At 32.2% G+C, this 19,181-nt stretch overlaps 1 protein-coding gene across 1 annotated transcript; it reads right to left on the bottom strand.

Moving 5' to 3' along the window:
* Positions 1 to 2,908: 2,908 nt before the first annotated feature.
* On the bottom strand, positions 2,909 to 18,321 carry LOC149080174 (glutamate-gated chloride channel alpha-like). Its single transcript, XM_089239207.1, has 9 exons — positions 18,203 to 18,321; positions 16,875 to 16,967; positions 15,297 to 15,385; positions 12,353 to 12,429; positions 11,871 to 12,085; positions 8,058 to 8,128; positions 7,167 to 7,334; positions 5,954 to 6,312; positions 2,909 to 3,385 (listed from the first exon to the last, which is right to left on the bottom strand). The coding sequence occupies exons 2-9, from the start codon at positions 16,922 to 16,924 to the stop codon at positions 3,167 to 3,169; spliced, it is 1,248 nt and encodes a 415-aa protein (XP_089095333.1). The 5' UTR covers positions 16,925 to 16,967; positions 18,203 to 18,321; the 3' UTR covers positions 2,909 to 3,166.
* Positions 18,322 to 19,181: the final 860 nt, after the last annotated feature.

Here is a 19,181-nt window from a genome sequence, read left to right as displayed (position 1 = left end):
CTAAGCAGCATTTATGGCATAGCTTGCCTACTTATTTTAGCCACTTATTTTAACATTCGCATGCTCAGAAATTGTGTAAAGTTGATTTCTCAATATGGAACACTTTTTCCTATAACGCTTAGTATGCACCTGCTGAAAATATGCCTACACTTCATTGAGAAAAATATGACACGTAGAAGGGGTTAAGTGAAGCGGGTTCTGCTGTGCCGCTTAAAGGGTTAAAAAAGACTGTTCTAGAATCTGTGCAAATGAACATCACGTGTACTATGCTCTGAATATATTGATAGCATTTTTAGTCCAAAGAAAAATAAGCTGCTTGTGTTTTAAGGTAAAAAGAAAAAAGATTTTCACCGTGGATTATGATTAATTAAGAGTTTAATTGTGATCGCGATAAGTATCAGCCCTTACAGTTTTTTAAAACTGGAAATAACCTTAAACTATAACCATGAAACTGTGACATTTTCTACAAAAATTGCAGATGCCATACAACAGTTGAAATGCAATTTCTAAAATCACGGTGAAGTTTTAATCATTAAGAACTTTCCCAGCTCACAGTGTAGTAATAGTTTTAATTATTATTTTTTCAAGTTAAGACGTGAGGTATGCTTAAGTGCATCTTACTCAGAGAGCCGATTTGATCCAATTAAATAAATTAAGTAAATTAATACCAATTCAAATACAAGACCACAACACGCAAAATGCCCAACGAGGTGGGTGAGAAAAGATTCTCATAACAAATATGGATGACATATATTTCTAAAATACAGCAACCTCCCAGTTAAAAATGCTATTATAAAAACTAAATCTATATTTATATGTTACTGCTAAAGCCCGAAATTGGGTAATTCACGACGAAGCCGGCCACTTGGAAAACGCGAATTGGAAAATTTCGTTAAATATTAACCCGGCCAATGTCCGAAATTCTAGCATTGGTCTGATAACAAAAGGCATGATTCGGGGTCATCGTCAAGTTGGCGTATATTTTCGTGACGAGTATGCCCACGTTATATATAATTATACGTCAAGGAAACCTCAACATCTCTCCCGCATTATAAGGCGAGATGTCTCTGACGTGCTGATATTCTGGTGATTCAGCCGTCAAAATAGTCTCGACGAAGTTTGACTAAATATTCATGAATGATTTCAATTTTCAGATCTTTCATTATGTCAAGATTTCTGATATATTATTGTGTGCCCCGGTAATCGCACAAGTATTTTATTTTGTTGTACTTATAATTGTTTGATGCCAGAAGGTTTTGCTGTGGAAAATCATGGGGCTGCGTTGCATATAATTGGTATAATGACTGATTTGTACATAACATTATTGCTTTTGAAGCTGAGTGCATAACGTTAATAACAGACTGTGCAGGCCTTAGCAGATCTAATTATCTTCGGCGGGAGTTTCCTCCTTGCAAGCCTATGAAGTTACATGGCAAATATAAGTTAAAAAAACAAAAAAACCCATTATATATACCTATTTCTTTTCTCATTTTTTTTTGTATTTTGGGAAGTATATCTAGTAGTATCACTTCCGTACAAAATACGGCTACATAAGTGCAACAGTTTTTTTTATCTGAAAAGAGTTTATTCTTTATTGGTGTCATCTTGAGAGCTGCTGAAATTTTACGTGTTCAGAAATTTATAAAATTGCACAAAATGAGGGATTTCAAAATTAAATTTTAGGTAAAAACTATTCACATTTACTAAGCAAGATTTTTTCTGTTTATAAATAACGTTAGAGGTAAACAATATATTTAACCCTTAATTAATCATTTTAGATAATTAAAAATCCAATTTACTATACTGCTGTGTTGATGCATTGTTTCAATTAAAAATATGCCAACAGTAACAGTTTACATCCACATTTTATGGAAAGAAAATTCAATATGTTTTTATAAATGTGAACCATAGAGATTTAGAGTGCATTTTGACCCACAATGAACACAAATCAATCTAATAGTCTACTTAAAAAAATTTAATAGTCAGTTTTGGCTCAGCTGTGAAGAGGTTATTACAGTCGAACTTAGTTGATTCGAATTTTTGATAATTCGAACTCTTACAAACTCTCCTCCCCCCCCCCCCTGAGTTTTCTATATAATTTAATGTTAAAATTCGTTGTTTATATAATTCGAGTTTTTTTTAATGTTCTAGATAATTCGAAGTTGGAGGAAAAATTATGATTTCCGTATGAGCGAATTTTGTTTGGAAAAATTCTACAAGAAGCCAGACAGCTTTTATCAACCAAGTTGTTTAAAAAACAAATTTAAAGACAATAAAACGTTTGAAAATTCTGTTTTTCGCTACTCTTTCTGATAAGTGAATGCCCATTTTAACATTGTTTAGCTGGAGTGAATCGGGAATGTGCACCACTTAATACCGAGTATGTTCAACCTATGGACCAAGGTGTACCGTTCAAAATCTGAATCCTTTTGTTGTCATATAGTATGGAACGTATCGGGAAGTAAAACTTTAATACGTTTATATGAAAGTATATTTCCTAATAGCATTAGAATGATAAGCCAAATTTGGAAAGCAGTTTTATAATGGATGACCTTATTTGTTTCCACAAACCAGGCTTTGAGCATCGTCAAGAAATTCTACAGTGATGTTGATTCTAGAACAGTGGAATGATGTAGCAACTGAAATCAGTTCTTATAATTTTAAATTATTAAAATTTGGATACAGTTTCGTAACAAATCATACAATTTTCGTAACTGACCATACACACAAATTCAATAACTGATAATAATTATCCTATGTGAATGCTGGTGATTAAATTGCAACTTGTAGTGATTTTATAGATCCGGAATGGATAATTCAAACTTTTTGTTCCAGTGACTTTGGTCTTCGAATTAACCAAGTTAGACTATATTATTATTATACAAGGTATTATTAAAAACATCTAACATGAAGTACAGCGTTTTTATTGTTTTCCGTGATTTAAAAAAAATGCAATCGGTTGTGTGTGTGTGCGTAGGTTTCCAATTCTGTTCAATAAAGTACATGAGAAAAAACTACAGAAAAATGAGTTTTCTGACTCAATGCTGAATCAGGACATTTTGAAAAGGATGTACGTGGCTCCTATTTCGCAGCCAGTCAAATAAAGAAAGAACAGACAGCCGTTGAAGTCGTGTCATGTGAAGTAAGGATCTCTTTGAAGGATACCTTAGAAATCAAGTACGCAGAAACCAATTAGCAGAAGCACAAAAGATAAAGGGAAAAGCCACCGAGAGATGGCGTTAAGGTCATCTGCTGCAGTCTTCCTAGAAAAACTGGGCAAGTATCTCCGAAAAGGTTTCCTTTCACAAGGATGAGTTCTTCCATCTTTTCCTTCTGGCTCTTCAATAGATTTTCTGTCTTCTTCTCTTTCCCGACTCATGAGAATCTGGAAGCATAACATAAAAGAATTATATTACTCAATGTCAGATGCCGCGAGGAATTCTTCGCAGTGCGAGAATGCATTCGGCAGAAAAATGAAGCATATTTTCCGGTGTCACTCACACGGCCAAAGAAGTATTGTACATGAATCTCTTTTCACTTTTTTGGCTCTCCATTTTTTTTACTTTCTTTTCATTTTGTGTTTTTTCTATCTTCGTCTTACAAGGTAATACGATGAAATATTAATTCTTTACAAGTGAAAAAAAAAAAACCACTGAAAAACTGCAAGTGTCGTTTTGGATAAAAATAATTTAAGTTTGGTGTGTAGTAGTCACTTTTTTCTAACTGATGCGATTGTGGAAAATTGCCATTAGCATAAATTTGCCGAGAACGTATGTTTAAACTCTTGCTTGGATGTGAAAATTGATTTTTCAGGAAAAACAACATTATTCCGGTATTTTATTTTTTTCTGTTTTTATATTTTTCTGTTTCATGTGATTGAACTTTTTTATCTGTGCGCAGCGTGTCGAACAAAGCAGAAGTGCATTGAAACCTCGCTACAACGATAGTCGATATAACGATAAATCCCTTCGCAACAATATTTTTCTCAAATCTTGTTTAGAATTGCCTATAGACTAATGTTAAATACATCTCGATAGAACGAATCCTATAAGTTGAATCCCTCTATAAAGTTTTTTTAGAGATTTTAAAACCACTACAACGATATTTCTTTTAATTCTCTTAAAATCGTCTTGAATTTGATTTTAACTTGTTTTCATTCTTTCAAGAACAAATAACATAGGTATTTTGCACCACATGATCACCGAAAATGTTGATAAAGCTGTTGATATTGTCACTTTCTAAGACAAAAAAGTGGAATACGCGGTAAACTTCTTTAGAGGGGTAATACATCTGAATGAATTTCATTAATCAACTAATCAATTACAGCTTTTCGCGAGCAATAAATACTTTAAAGCTTGTTTTCTGATGTAACTAACAAAGCAGATTTAGAAAAGATGCCAACAACAGCATAAATTTGGTGGCACGTGATGACAATGTAGCTTCTAGATATAACGATAATCCCTCTAGAACGATGTCTTCTCTTGGCTCGCAGAATATCGTTGTATCGATGTTTCACTCTAGTTCACTTCTATTGAATAAAGTTAATTTTAGAAAAAAAATTGAGGATTATTTCATGGTGGTGATGATGATGATTCATGAGGATGATTTTCTGAATATGTTTACATTGGAAGAACACAGGAGTCGGGGAAGAGAGAGAGGGGAATGTTAACGAAGTGATTAAAGTTTTCAATGGGATAGATAGGATGAACCATCAATAATTGAGACACCGTCAGTCGAGTGCTTCGACAAGGGCACACCACTCCAAGTTATAGTGTTCGGGGAATTTTTTTTTAACATGACATGGCTGTAAGTAATTAGAATAACTTACCCGCGGGTGTAGTGATTTCTACTGCGATTGGCATATTTTGAAAAAAAAATACGATTTTCATATTAAGATAAATTGAGAACCTATCCATGCTTAGATAAGAGACAACAATAATTTTTCATGAGCAGTATACTATATTTTATCATTATAATTCGTTTTTCCTGATAATTGCTATTATTTTGGGTTGCCGTATTTTGATATAATTGACATCCAGTTTTTTTATGGCCATCTTTTTTCAGCCCCCTCATCGGTCATTTTGCTTGTTAAGGTCTTGTATTTGTATTTGTATAATGCACTCGTGGCAAAATTAAGATAATTTGCACATTGTGTGTCTATTAGAGGCATCATGTTGGATGGCCGCACACCCTTCCATGTGTTTGACAGTGGGTCCTTGGTTGCTAGTAGGTATAGTGAGGACATCTTAGAGCCCTATGTTCGACTTTTTAGGGGCGCAGTTCACCCTCGGTTCCTGTTCATGGACTACAACGCTTGTCCACATCATGATCACCTAGTCAACGATTATCTGGAAAGTAAGAATATTCGGCGTATGAATTGGCCAGCCAGATCTCCTGACCTAAACCCTATAGAACATATCTGGGACGCTCTTGGCAGGTCAATTGCATCTCGACATTCCTCTCCGAGAACCATTCCTGAGTTGAAAACTGCGTTGCATAAGGAGTGAGACCGATTGTCTCAGGGACCCCTCAACTGCCTCCTTTCCAGTAGGCCGTCAAGCTGTGCGACCTGTCTGACTGTGAGAGGGGAACCATACCCCATATTAGACTCATTTTCGGTTCGATCTCGCAATGTGGATTTTGGACATTCCTGCAATGATGAGCTTTACTGATAATCATGCTTGCGTACCATGACTTTTGTATGGTACATCTCTCCCTCACTTTCTCTAATTCTTTTAATTTTGCACACGAGTGTAAATATCATTTTTAAACTGATTGAATATACCTCCAAAACCTAGTTTTGTTTTGCACCTAAAACATGAATATTTATGAAAAAAATTCTTTTTTTTCGTGTAATTTAACCATACTGATTATGTATAATTTTATAATGGTGGTCATTCAAATTTAAGAACTATTCGTGGAAGTTTTAGATGAAAAATGAAATCCTACTTACAGTTTGCGTGTCCTCGCCAGAGTCGGCACGAAAATGAATCATGCTGGAAGCATATATGTATGTCACGGAAGCAATTTGCACCATTGCAGCCAAACATAAGCCTTCGCATATATGAAGCCAGATGTTGATCCGTGTAGCCTGAGGTATAACGAGCAAACTCTTCATAACACTGGTTTTTTGATTGATTAGATGAATAATCGCAATAAGGAGAGGTAAACAGCGACCGAGTACATTGCTTTTCTCCATCCAAAATGAAGACCAAGTTAATATTACGGAAATACTCGAAGGTAAATACACAAGTAGAATCGGTAACGCCTCGGCTCGATTCATAGCTTTTAAAAACAAACAACTGTATTTTCCTGAAAGTAATAGGAAAAATTCATTATATAAGTAATACTGACATGAACTCGTATTTTAGTGAGAAAATTCTTACAACAATTATCGCAACACCATAATTATTTGATTCGGGTACTTCTGTGCAGTATTTTCTTTTACCATAAATTCGATTTATTCAGAATATCAAATGTAATAAAACCAGTATCATTGAAATAAATGTACTAATAAAGTACTCGATTGTTGTCAATTTGAATTCCGTTAATCTTTTATGTACTGACTATATTTAAAGTACCAAGTTAGATTATTTGCTGTTTACTAACTGATTATGTAAAAAGTTTGTGTGTTTTATTTTTTTTTGTCTTTAATTAAAACTAAAATGACCTACCAAAAATTTACATAACATTTATTCATTATTATCAATATGTTTTTGTTTTCATTGATATTCATTAACGTAGTCTTCTTAGTTTTGTTTTCACAATCTGGTAGAAAAGGGTCAAGCTACTTTCAGTATTACAAAAATATTTCTATCGATTTAATGATGTTTATATACTGTGCGTGTTTTATATACATGAATTCATTGAAAAAACCGTGAGTTTTAGGATAACTTTTGGGTAAAAGGGCACATATTAAAAAGTTTGTATCTTGAATTATAAGAAACATATTGACACTTAAAACGTTTAAATCAAGAGTTGTTAACCACAGATTCATTATTTTCAAACTATGTACTGAATTTTGTGCTGAACGTGGGTAAATGGTTGTCATTTTATTGAGTCTGCGGATTATAAAAGGTTAAAAACTCCATGGTTCAAATATTATTGATTTAAGTGATTCAGTAATAAAAGATGTTTGAATCGGTAACCACGAGAGTTCCACTCACCTTCAGGTTGTCTTCCCATTTGAGCTAATCCATAACTATGGCATGTATCAATGCGAATATCATCTAGAGTTACTGGAACAGGATTGAAATACCAAGTTAAATATTGGGACAATTCGATAGGTTTTTCTTTGTACCAGATAAGCTTCAGATCCTTTTCTGTGTAGTTAACTGCAATAAATTACAGAAAATCTTTATTAAGACCAATTTAGTACAAAAAATTGGGCACGATAAAATGCAAATCATTGATATTTGATTCTTCGGCTATCAAGTTCATTAATGGAAAGATAATTAATGAATAAAAAGGGGAACTTATTTGTTTTTTTTATATTTTATCGCATTTAAAATGTTATAAGAAATTGGTTTTTGCCACACATTACTTTTTCAACATGGTTTATCATGCTTTAATCTCTTACTTGTAGCATTTGTTTCAGAAAAATGCATCAAAAATGAAAATATTTTTCCTGTTCAAAATTTTTTATTGCATGAATAAAAGTTAGATAATGGTTATTTTGTTCACAACAAAATTTTGAAAATAAAAAATATTATTTATTAATTATTAAAATAATTACTATTTATCAATCATAGTAATCAATTATTATATCTTATAATAAGTAGTGCTTATTAAATTAAAAACTACTACATAATTACGCTTTGACATAATGTGAAAAATGAATGGATCACTAATTTTTGTTTAGTATATGGATCATGGAAAATAGACACTAATTTTTCTCGTTCGCGAACACAGTTCGGGCATCACAAATATTGTACGTGAATACATGAATCGACGCTAGTAAGGGGTTAAAAGAAAATGTTAGTAGTTTCTGGTACAAATGTTCTTGTGAATGTAAAGTTACATATGAAAATCACACTTTTCGTCTTGACGGAACTTACCACTGATAAATTTTAATTGGAATCCTTCCACTGAAATATCCCGCATTTTCGCTGGTACAGTAACTGTTATTCTAAAAAAAATGAATTTTACATAATCAACTCGTCACGAATCACTTATTTACAGCTATGGATATAATAGGTTCTGAAGTTTGATCATAGAAATCTGATAAAGACATTGTGTTAAAGAAATGTGATAAAAATAATTTCTTTCAGTCCAATAGTACGTATATACCATTTTCCTATTTCAGAAGTAGAAAAAGTGTTTCCATATAATTCTTGTAAATAATATAGAGTTTTCATTCATCCCACAAATAAAATGCATCCTCACTCACACAAACACAATGTAACGTGTAAATACTAATTCATAATAAATGCCCCCATATAGTTACTAGTATCTCATAACTCATTCTGAATAGTTATGGTGTGAGATGTAACCTAAACATCCCATAAATTCTCTCTCGGTACACAACATGTCATGGAAATAGACATGGCCTTACATCAGCAATTAATATAAATGAAAAATATCAAATCCAATATGATAGTGTCTTCATCAAACTATAGATGAGTAATTAGAATAAATCTGAAATGCACGTAGGAGTTGGTTGCGATTTTCTAAATTGATGTCTGTGAGAAAAACTTCGATATTTATAGATGGTAAAAAATGCATTTAATACATATAGGGTGATTATTTAATTCCCCTTGCTGCATTTTACTGGCAAACCGTTGATCCTAGAGGCATACTTCCAATTATAAAAGTATCCAAATAACGTGTAGAACGCCTTTAAGGTTGCGAATACAAACACAAAAGCCACAACAGGCAAAATGCTCAACGAGGTAGCTGGAAAAAGATGCTCATAAAAATATGGATATCAAATATAACCAAAATACAGCAACCCAATATAAAAGCGTATACGTATTACGCAATGCTTTTAAATTAATTTAAAAAAAATGTAAATGAAAAACTAAATTTTTTATACGAGCACTCTCTCCTCGAAAATCTAATTATAAATTGTTGCCCTGTCTCTCCTGAGTTCAGCAAAAAAAAAATTCCACGTTTCCAAGTGCAATATTCGCAGAGATATTTGAATTCCAAATCCGAGGTGTAAAGTTTGAAAAAACAACTTAAACCAACGGACAACGCTTTTTTCCCAAATTTATTCTGTTCTTTCCCAACTTTCCTCCGATCTTCAAAATCGAATATCTGAAATTGAAATTGAAATTTGATTAACACATAAACACAAATGCAGAACACAGATACGCAAACACACATAGCATCATGATTTATCCCAAGGGATCATACGATCTATCCAGAGGTCATTAAGAGCCCTCTAGCTAAATTGCTCAGAACAGACAAGGCAACAATTTTCTTATTGGGTTTTTGAGGATAGGGAGCCCGTCTAAAAAGTTGTTTTGTTTGTATTCGAATAACTGTACAACCCCTTGCAACATGAAGGACGTATATGAGTTCTACACGTTATTTGGATAATTTTTTCTAATTACAAGTATGCGTCTAGGGTGAACGATTCACCAGTAAAATGCGGCAAGGGGAATTGTAATAACCTTGTATATTTGTGAATTATTGGGGATGATTTGGTCCTCTCTCAAAGTTTATAGGAAAGTATCCAAACTATGGAGTGTCAGTTAATTGAGAACAGCTGCTGTATGATGTATCAATATATATTTATTCAATATTCATAAATGTACATTATGAAATGCTGTTAGCATTTGAAATGCTGACGGAAGATAATTACTTTAAAAAATGTATGATAATTGGGATTTTTTTTTTTTTGATTAGATGTACATGTTTGGATAAAAATTAAACATGATAAACATGAACTGCATCCGTCAGTCATGTCATGAATTTATGGGTTTTTACTTAATAGATTTTCAAAAAGGTATATTTTTTCTGCAGATCCAAGATTTCTACAATATGTAAGAAATCTCACATCCTTCAAGATTTCAGAGATACTTATTTATGTTCTCACAGCGTGGTTTTCTTTTACGAGCTTATTGCGTGCCAGATTCACTTAGAGTGAGTGAAAAATATTCCATACACGCCATTTGTTAGAAATTGCTGTTGGTGTTTTCGACTTGATGGAGGTTTCGTTGTTTCCTGCACTGAACTCATGTGCCAGTTGCAAACAGTGTAAGAAGCACAAATTCAATCGATGTTTTCATTTTTTATCAGATTTGCAAGAGATATGGGTATTCATTCAACACCAATTCATATTTTTTCCCTCAAGTCTGACTGATAGTTCTGAAAAAAGAGTTACAATTTTCCTACACTCAAAAATCATACTATGTATGATTTTTATGGTTCAATATATCGACTTTTATACCTGCTCACAAGAAATTACTTTATCAGTATTAACATCTAGAATAATTTCTTTGTATTTCGTTTCAGTTAAAATGCTAGTAAAATATCAATCTAGAAAATTAGTAATATTATCAGTTATTTCAAATATCGAAATATTTTAATGAGTGCTTTGTAAGCATCAATGAATGAATATCTTTTCAAATAAAAAAAATCTTCACTTCTTAACCCTTTCAGACCCAAGCATTCATTTTTTGGAATTTTTAAGATTTTTTAGGATTTTTGATACTGAAAAATGCATTAAAAACATAAAATATCATCAAATCTTTATTTTTCAATTTTTTTTGCGAAGAAAAAATAATTCACTTCATTCAATTTTTTTCAACTAAGATGGTGCAGCGTATATTCAACTTCACATACAATGTTTGCCAGAATTTTATTGATAAATTTTCATTAAGGACCAAAAACTAGCTTAAAAAATTGGTTCCACTTAATCCGTCTATTGTTTTAATTAATAATAACTGCATTATTATCCAAGTTATATTGATTTCGAGCCTAAAATAAAATGTTACTAGATCCTCAGGATTAGGTCAATTACAGGGCCACCATTACCAGACGCGAAGCCGGTAGAGAAAATGATCTGTGGGGCTCCCTCGAGTTGCGAATAATTCTGGTTTATTTGTTGATAGTAAAAATAATCATTATTATTTCTATAGTTTAAACATGGCCATCTTGTTGTACTTTTGTAAGAAAATTTAACTTCTTTAAATTACCATATACGCGAGACTCCTAACGTCGTAGGGTTTGCATTGCATTTATGGTGCGAAAAACAAGATCAAAACAACATGGGCCCCAGAGCCCTGTCCGCTCCTACCCTACCCTGTGTGAGCCATAACATCAATTTGTGGGTCCACTATACAATCACCGGTCCACTATACACATACAACGTAGTCCAACTCATGAGAGAAACATTATGTGAAGCATGTGGAGAAACAAAAATTTTTAATTTTCCTCTGCTTTTCTAAGTTTTCTGCGTTCATCTGAAAAAAAATTCATTCACATTCTAATGCCATCCGGTCATATCAAAGTTAATGTATGGCAACACCAATCTTTCAGTAATAAATACTGAGAGTTGGAAATTTTTGAAAACAACAATTCTTTTAAAGTTCTCAATGCTCTAAATATCCAAGTTTTACAGATTATGACCTCTGAAATTCACTAATAAACTTAAAACTATGTTAAAATATGCACACACACATACACACACATTTATGGCATGAAAATTTCAAAAAAATTTACTCTTACCAAAAACGTTTGAAAATAGGCAAAAAAGACATTTATGTGTGTGTGTGTGATGGCATTTTGCCTGATCTTCTGGGCTCTAGTTATTATAGAGAGCCCCAGCAGTTCAGACTACAGACAATCAAAATCCAAGGAAACATAAATCATCAGTATGCTAAACTAGTAATTATTAGACATATGAGAACGTATTTTTTTACCTTGCGGAACTCTCAACTGTGCCGTTTGGATAAACGTTTGCTAACCAATTATTTGCAGATTTTTCATTGTCAGTCATTTCGGAGAGGAAAGCCAAATTCGGATACCAGATCGTATTGCTCCCAGTAATTAAATTATAATCTTTATAATTCGGATCAGGATACATAAGTCGATTGTCATACCATTTTCCGTAGACTTTCAAATTTATGTGGAAGTGCTGGATATTATCACAAAAAAGAAAAGTCTCAATCTCTTGATTCAATAAAAATATAAGTACTTTTTACAAAAAAAATATATTTCACACGTAAATAGCAACTTAAAATATAAGCAACATATATATATATATATATATATATATTGATTTATATATATATATATATAAAATAGACGATGGAGCATGTATATATATATATATATATATACACATGCTCCATCGTCTATTTTTTCTTCTAATGGTACTGTGCAATACCCAATAGATACATACATACTCATTATTTTCTTCTTCTATTTCGAATTCAACAATGCGAAACTTCACTGCAACAGTAAGGGGTACTCTATCTCCTATATACATAAATATTAAATACATATCACTTATAACTGATAATAAATCACAAAAGTCGTGATCAACAATCATATTAATTTACGAACTGAAATGTAACTGTTTTTTAGTAAAATAAGTTTAGTAAGATACTGTAAGTTTAGATTTTCTGTTAAGACGTAGTATGACTAGGATCTGTAGAACCTAGAAAGCACTGTATATACGTATAGAATAAAATATATTCAGGGTGCCTACTCATGTCCATGCTCAATAGCTAATTCCTAAACCACTAGTCTTAGAGGTAAAATCCAATCACAAGAAATGACATTTCAAATTAAAATTGCCACCATCATCCTCAAAGCAGTTTAAGTGGGTAAAAAAATATTTCTGAAAAATTTATGAAATTAAATTTCTCCCACGATCCCTGGTTCCTAGGAATGAGTTTAATTATTTTAGTTAAGGTTATATATATAAAGAAATTGTTCTTTTAATTCATGAAAAACGAGAAGTTTTCAAGCACTCTAGCAAATTAATATATTACTGAGTCGCAGGCAATCAGACAAAACTTTTTTATTTGTTGAGGTAAATAAAAAACGTATCAGCCAGCACAAGCATGAACCATTTTTTTATACCATAAATAAAATTCTCACACGATAATATTGATCCAGATTCATAGTCTAAATGATGGAAAACTGCAAAACACATAAAGTACTCTAAGATGTCTTTGTCTCTTGTTGTTCATTTTCGAAAAATGCTACTATATTGGGGAATATATTATAAATGAACAGGCCAAGAGATTGGTTATCCTTATATGATCATTTGGGATTTTGAGTAGAACAGTAGTTTGCCCAAGAGGTTCGAAAAGCATTTAGTACTGTCTTCTATGATGTATTGAAACATATTTTCGATGTCTGCATCCATATAAATTTTGCAATGAAACACAAAGAGTAAAATGTCAAAGTTTTTTCCAGCGACTTTGAAAAGAAATGTCTCAACGAACAAGAAAAAATTTAATGAAATAAAGAAATTTTTCAAAGACTTTGAACTTATTCAAAATATCTGAAACAGCTATGATTTTTCAACGATCCACGTTGACGCAATACCATTCAGAGTACAATGCCAGAAGCATTTATAGCATACCTCGAACGAAAATTAAAATTGTCACTTCACCGAACTTCACAGTCATTCCATTTCTGAAATGTTAAAATGGATGCATAAAATTCTGTCAAGGTTTTTACTTTTACCCATTGCTTCTTTTCAAGAGAAGTCTACTCCTTTTCCGCTCAAAATATTTCAGAATATATAAATAAATAAATAAAAATAATAAAAGCATTCCTTAAGAGCACTAAATTCGAATTTGTGACAACGAGCTGTCGGTAGAGCTTCTTGAAATACTAAAGGACAAGAGAAAATAAAATTTCATTTGCTCGTAAGTAACATAATAGAAGTGAAAGAGGAAAAAAATAAAAGGAAACGCGTTGGTAAGTAATCTTTTCTAAAGAAATCACGCGTGAAAGTATAAGAAAGAAACTGAAACATTTTGCTGAAACTTTCCAAGGAAAGCAAAAAAAGAAAAAAGCTGTGAGTCGAAGAAAAGCGTTTGCGCTTTTCCTTTGCCATTTCAATGGATGCAAAGTATTTGGCAGATTTCTCAGAACCAAGAGTTTTCCGTAGAATAGGCTGCAAATGCAGAGAACAAATACAAAGATTTCTGTTTTTTTCTTGATGCACGTAAAAGAAATTCTACGTTTTCAGTGTTTTCGAATTTATTTTAAACTATCACCAAAAAAATCTCTCATTTGCTTAGAAGCGCCGTTAATTTTTGGCATTTGTTGTAAGAAAATAACGTTCATAAGTAGACTAATTCCAAGAAACATTTAGGCAGACGCAACGTCCTGAATATTATCAACTAGGTAATGAAACGTTACAGAGCAAATAGATACATGCGTGGATTTAGGTATTGCAATGAGCCGCAACCTCGATTTTACTGATCATCATCATGGCATAGTCTGCGAAGCTAACAGAATTTCATACATGTTATGTACGGCATACCGCAAGTGTGATGGGCATGCATTGTCATGTGCTTTCTGTGTGTACGTTCGCCCTACTCTGGAGTTCTGTTCGCAAGTATGGAGCTCTTACAAAATTAAGGACATATAAAGCTTCTTCAAAAGCCACAGAAGCCATGTACCAAACGAATGGCTGGCATGAGCGGCTGGTATTATTGAGAGCGACTTCAATTTCTAAGTTTGCACTCATTGGAATGGCGTGGAATCGCTGCAGATCTGAAGATGTGCTACAAACTAGTCTACCAAATGGTTCATCTACCATCGGGAGAACCTTTTTTCGAGATCATGGACATAAAAGTTAACCTACGGAGGCATCGCTTCGAAATAAGAATACCAACGGCAAAATGATATCGCTTTTTCCACTGATTCAGATGCCATTTGGCGAGAATATGGAACAGTCTGCCATCAGAACTTCTATGCGTCTCCTATACCCAGAATTTAATTCTGGTACTGTGGATTTCAACCTGGTTCCGTATGCGAAGTGCTTTCCCTTCTGACTATTATTTCCAATTATTTGTATTATTTCTTCATTATTATTTTATTATTTATTATTACTTTTCCAGTGTAAGTGCATTTCATGCCTTCTGGGTTATTGTGAATAAATAAATAAATCTTCTATCAACGTTGATGTTTACTCTAACGTGCTTTAAACTGAAACATTATTTAATATTCACAAATTTAGACAATTACCAAATAATTATTCAAAATTAGGAGATATATGTTCCGTGCTTCAGGATTTTTTCATAACATGTGAGTAATGAAGCATTAGAGATGAATAAAGAATATATTAATTCAAACAAAACAAGAAAATTGGAATCTACCTTTGATATTTTCACTTGGCGGTCTCTCGGATTTATTGTATATCTCCGGGTTCGTTAATTGTCTCAAGCTAACATATGAACTGCAGCAGCTGTGAAGATAAAGAACTTAGTCACATTCGAGAAAATATATAAATACAATTTATATAAATACAAATACAATGCCCAACGAGGTGGCTGAGAGAAAGATTCCCATAACAAAAATATGCATGTCATATATTTCAAAAATATAGCAACCCATTTAAAAAAATGCACTGATATCTAATGCAATTTTTTCGGTAAAAGTATATTTTCTAATTTTAGTTTTTTCTACGTGAGAAAAAAATTACACTTATCTATCTATTATATATATATATGAAGGGTGTGACGTCGAGTGGGACAAAAAACCAATACTAAATAGAAAAAGCATTCATTTGACAGTATGATTACAACACAGCCTGTGGTGTACAAAATAAAGTACAACAATTAACATCGAACAACTCCTGTAATCATTTCTGTTCGTCTATTTTCTGACATTGAACTGTGCTGCACGGGCTGTATTGTGCAGCACATGCTGTCACAAGTGAAGGTTTTTGTATTCATCTATTTTATTTTTTTGTACTTTTATTTTGTACTTATTCATTTTATTTTTTTATACTTATTCATTTTATTTTTTTATACTTATTCATTTTATTTTTTTATACTTATTCATTTTATTTTTTTATACTTATTCATTTTATTTTTTTATACTTATTCATTTTATTTTTTTATACTTATTCATTTTATTTTTTTATACTTATTCATTTTATTTTTTTATACTTATTCATTTTATTTTTTTATACTTATTCATTTTATTTTTTTATACTTATTCATTTTATTTTTTTAGACTTATTTATTTTACTTTTTTGTACTTACTTTATACTTATTATTGTACTTTATTTTGTACACCTTAGGCTGTGTTGTAAATCATTTAAAAAATTAAGGAATCGCATGATTACTTTTAAAACTCGCTTCTTGAAATATGACTAAAATATGAATTATGAAACTCTTGATGAAAGGTGTCCAAAACCTAGCCTAAGACAACTTTCAACAAGAAATTATATACTCACATAAAATTAATAAATACAAATACAACGCCACAACAGGCAAAATGCCCAACGAGGTGGCTGAGAAAAAGATGCCCATAAAAATATGGATGTCATATATTTCAAAAATACAGCAACCTAATTAAAAATGAGTCACTAATAGTTTTAATACCATTCCGAATATATAGATATAAAACGTCTTCTCTGATCAGGGAGTGAGAAACCAAGCTTGACTTTATGGTTTGATGTAATTTTTGCTCGACTTTTGCTTATCCCCCCCCCCCAACTATTATTACTATTAGTATTGCAAGTTTTGGTCAAGACATTTCTTTCTTTTCAATTAAATATTTTAGGAACCCAATAAAAGTCGGGTAACTCTGTTTTTAATTAACACAGCGAAATCGAGTGCTTTAAAATCAGTAAAACAGCAATAGAAATTATAATACGCTGACTTTAGTTTTGCAAAAAAATATTTTAAAATTTTTCTTTCACGTCTAAAAAGCAAAATAATACTAACCTCGTAATTGTGAAGGAAAATATATAATATATGAGTAGCAAACTGTCCATAAGTGCCAATTTCTCTGTCTATGAAAACAATATTGAAGATCTTCTGAAAATTATTTAGAAAATTTTATTAAAATACACACACTATTCACTTGGTGTTATATATTTCTTACTAAGTTTCCATTATACCATTATCGTAGAAGCAAGTATAAATAAAACGCATCTTCAAATTTTAATAACATGTATTTTCTTCAACCAGTTTTCAACCTCTTGAATTGCTGCGATGTCAAACTCTCCTTTTCTATAGAACGTTAAAAATCACCTTTAATTTCGATAAACACTTGTAACCAGGGAAATAACAAGATGAAAACTGTGGGAGGGGGAATAAAAGTTGCCCGTATACGGGTTTTAAGAACATGTGTGAGGTTAGGAGACCCAGCGTTACATTATACAGGGTGATTTTAAATTCATGGGACAGACTTTAAGATATAAGACACCTAAATGAGCATGATCGTAGAATATGCGGTCGAATCGCAATAGCATAGGCGGTAGAGAGTTTGTTTAGAGAGTGCTCAACAGCACTTTATCAAAAATAAATATAATGTATTTCTAATATATTTCCCGCCATATGGGCTATCAACTATTCGAGGGTGCATATGCACTTTCGGATTGGATTGGTTTTTTTTTTATTGGTGCAAAGACAATAGAGGTTATCCTACGTCAAACAATGAACAAGCGGTATAATGACTTGTGCGTTACCCAGGTTGCACCGTGAAAAGGCCTACCACATTACAATACCCTGCACCTTCGAATGGTTGATTGCAATTATTGCAGAAAATCCGTCAAAAAAATATTATATTTGCTTTTGGCCAAATGCTGTTGTACACTTTCCAAAAACACCCTCTACCGCCTTTGCTATTGCGATTCAACCGCACATTTTATGATCACAAATGCTTGTTTATCAGTTTTATATAACCTCTTAAAGTTTGTCCCATGAATTTAGAATCACCCTGTATATATTTTTAAATTATTTAGGGGGACGCGGTCTTCTCGCAAAGTTTATAGGAAAATAGACGAGTACGCCGAGTCTCCAGGCTCGTGCCTTACTCATCGAGCTCTATTAAAATATCAAAAGACTAAAAATTTTGTGAAAATACACGTGCCCCAAGAAAATATTGCGTGCATTTAATATTGTTCAAACGACAACCATTTTCAGTTATGGACAGTTTTTTTTTAATTTTCTACATTTCATCGATCTTGGGACCATTGTTTATGTAATGATTGTGAAATAATATTTTTGTATAGGGAAGTTACTAAGTGAAACGAAATATTTTTACTTACAATTGAAAGACATTTTCATATTTTGCCTGGTGTCCGTTTGTAGCTGCACCATCTCATACTCAAGAGCAGACGAAGGTTTAATTGCTTCCTGTGCGTGTAGTTTCCTCTCTAACTTATCAGAAGGGTTCGATAGTGTCAACTTTCAGGAAATGAGTAAGGATGCGATTTTGCTGGCAATATAAATTAAAATCATGATGCCTCACACAATAGTTGTTTTAGTCAATGAATTACGTGACATCTTGTAAGACAGATCATTATTACTTTTTTCTTAAACTATCTCGAATCTCTGAAATAACAGAACAGTTTATCAACTGCTTGAAGTTTCTGGCCTCGAAATTTTCGTCTTACACATCTTCTCTGCTGTTCGGTTTTAGTTTTTTTTTTATTTCAGATGTTCATTAGATTATAATTTTATACAGTAGTAAGTGTTAACAAAGGGTAGGTGAGGATTTGTACCTCGCAACTCAAAAATAGTTGACCTGTCGATAGCTGTATTTAGGCCAATATACACACTTTTAAACGTGAATATGGCGTGTATACTGATTTGATTTCACCTTGGAAGGCATTAAAATACGACCTGCTGCATCGTCGATATATAATAAGATCTCTATATGAATTATTTTTACTTCTTTCATTCAAATTTCCAAAGAAAATATTATCGAAGATATAATCATGATATGCGAGTAAATTATTCATATACTAACATGATTGTTCATAAACTGAAATGCATACAATTGATTGATGGAAATATACTTGTTAGGCCAATGATACTGTTTAATTTATGTACAATTTACTTTTTAATAAACATTTAGTGAATACGTGAATTAAATTCAGTGGATTTTTCGAATCAATGAAAAATCAATACATTTTATTCTCTCCCTTAAAAAGAGATTAAAAGCATCTCAATTATAATGTCTATTAAGTAAAACTGAAAAATTGATAGAAGAATGGCATTTTTCTCGTACTATGATCATCGAAT

Source organism: Pholcus phalangioides, unplaced genomic scaffold (genome assembly GCF_987345545.1).
Source record: "Pholcus phalangioides strain wild (caught in Gottingen) unplaced genomic scaffold, Ppha-v1.0 ptg000011l_1, whole genome shotgun sequence".
Taxonomy (NCBI): domain Eukaryota; kingdom Metazoa; phylum Arthropoda; class Arachnida; order Araneae; family Pholcidae; genus Pholcus; species Pholcus phalangioides.
Note: the sequence above shows the minus strand (reverse complement) of the source record. Positions and strands in the feature narration are given on the sequence as shown.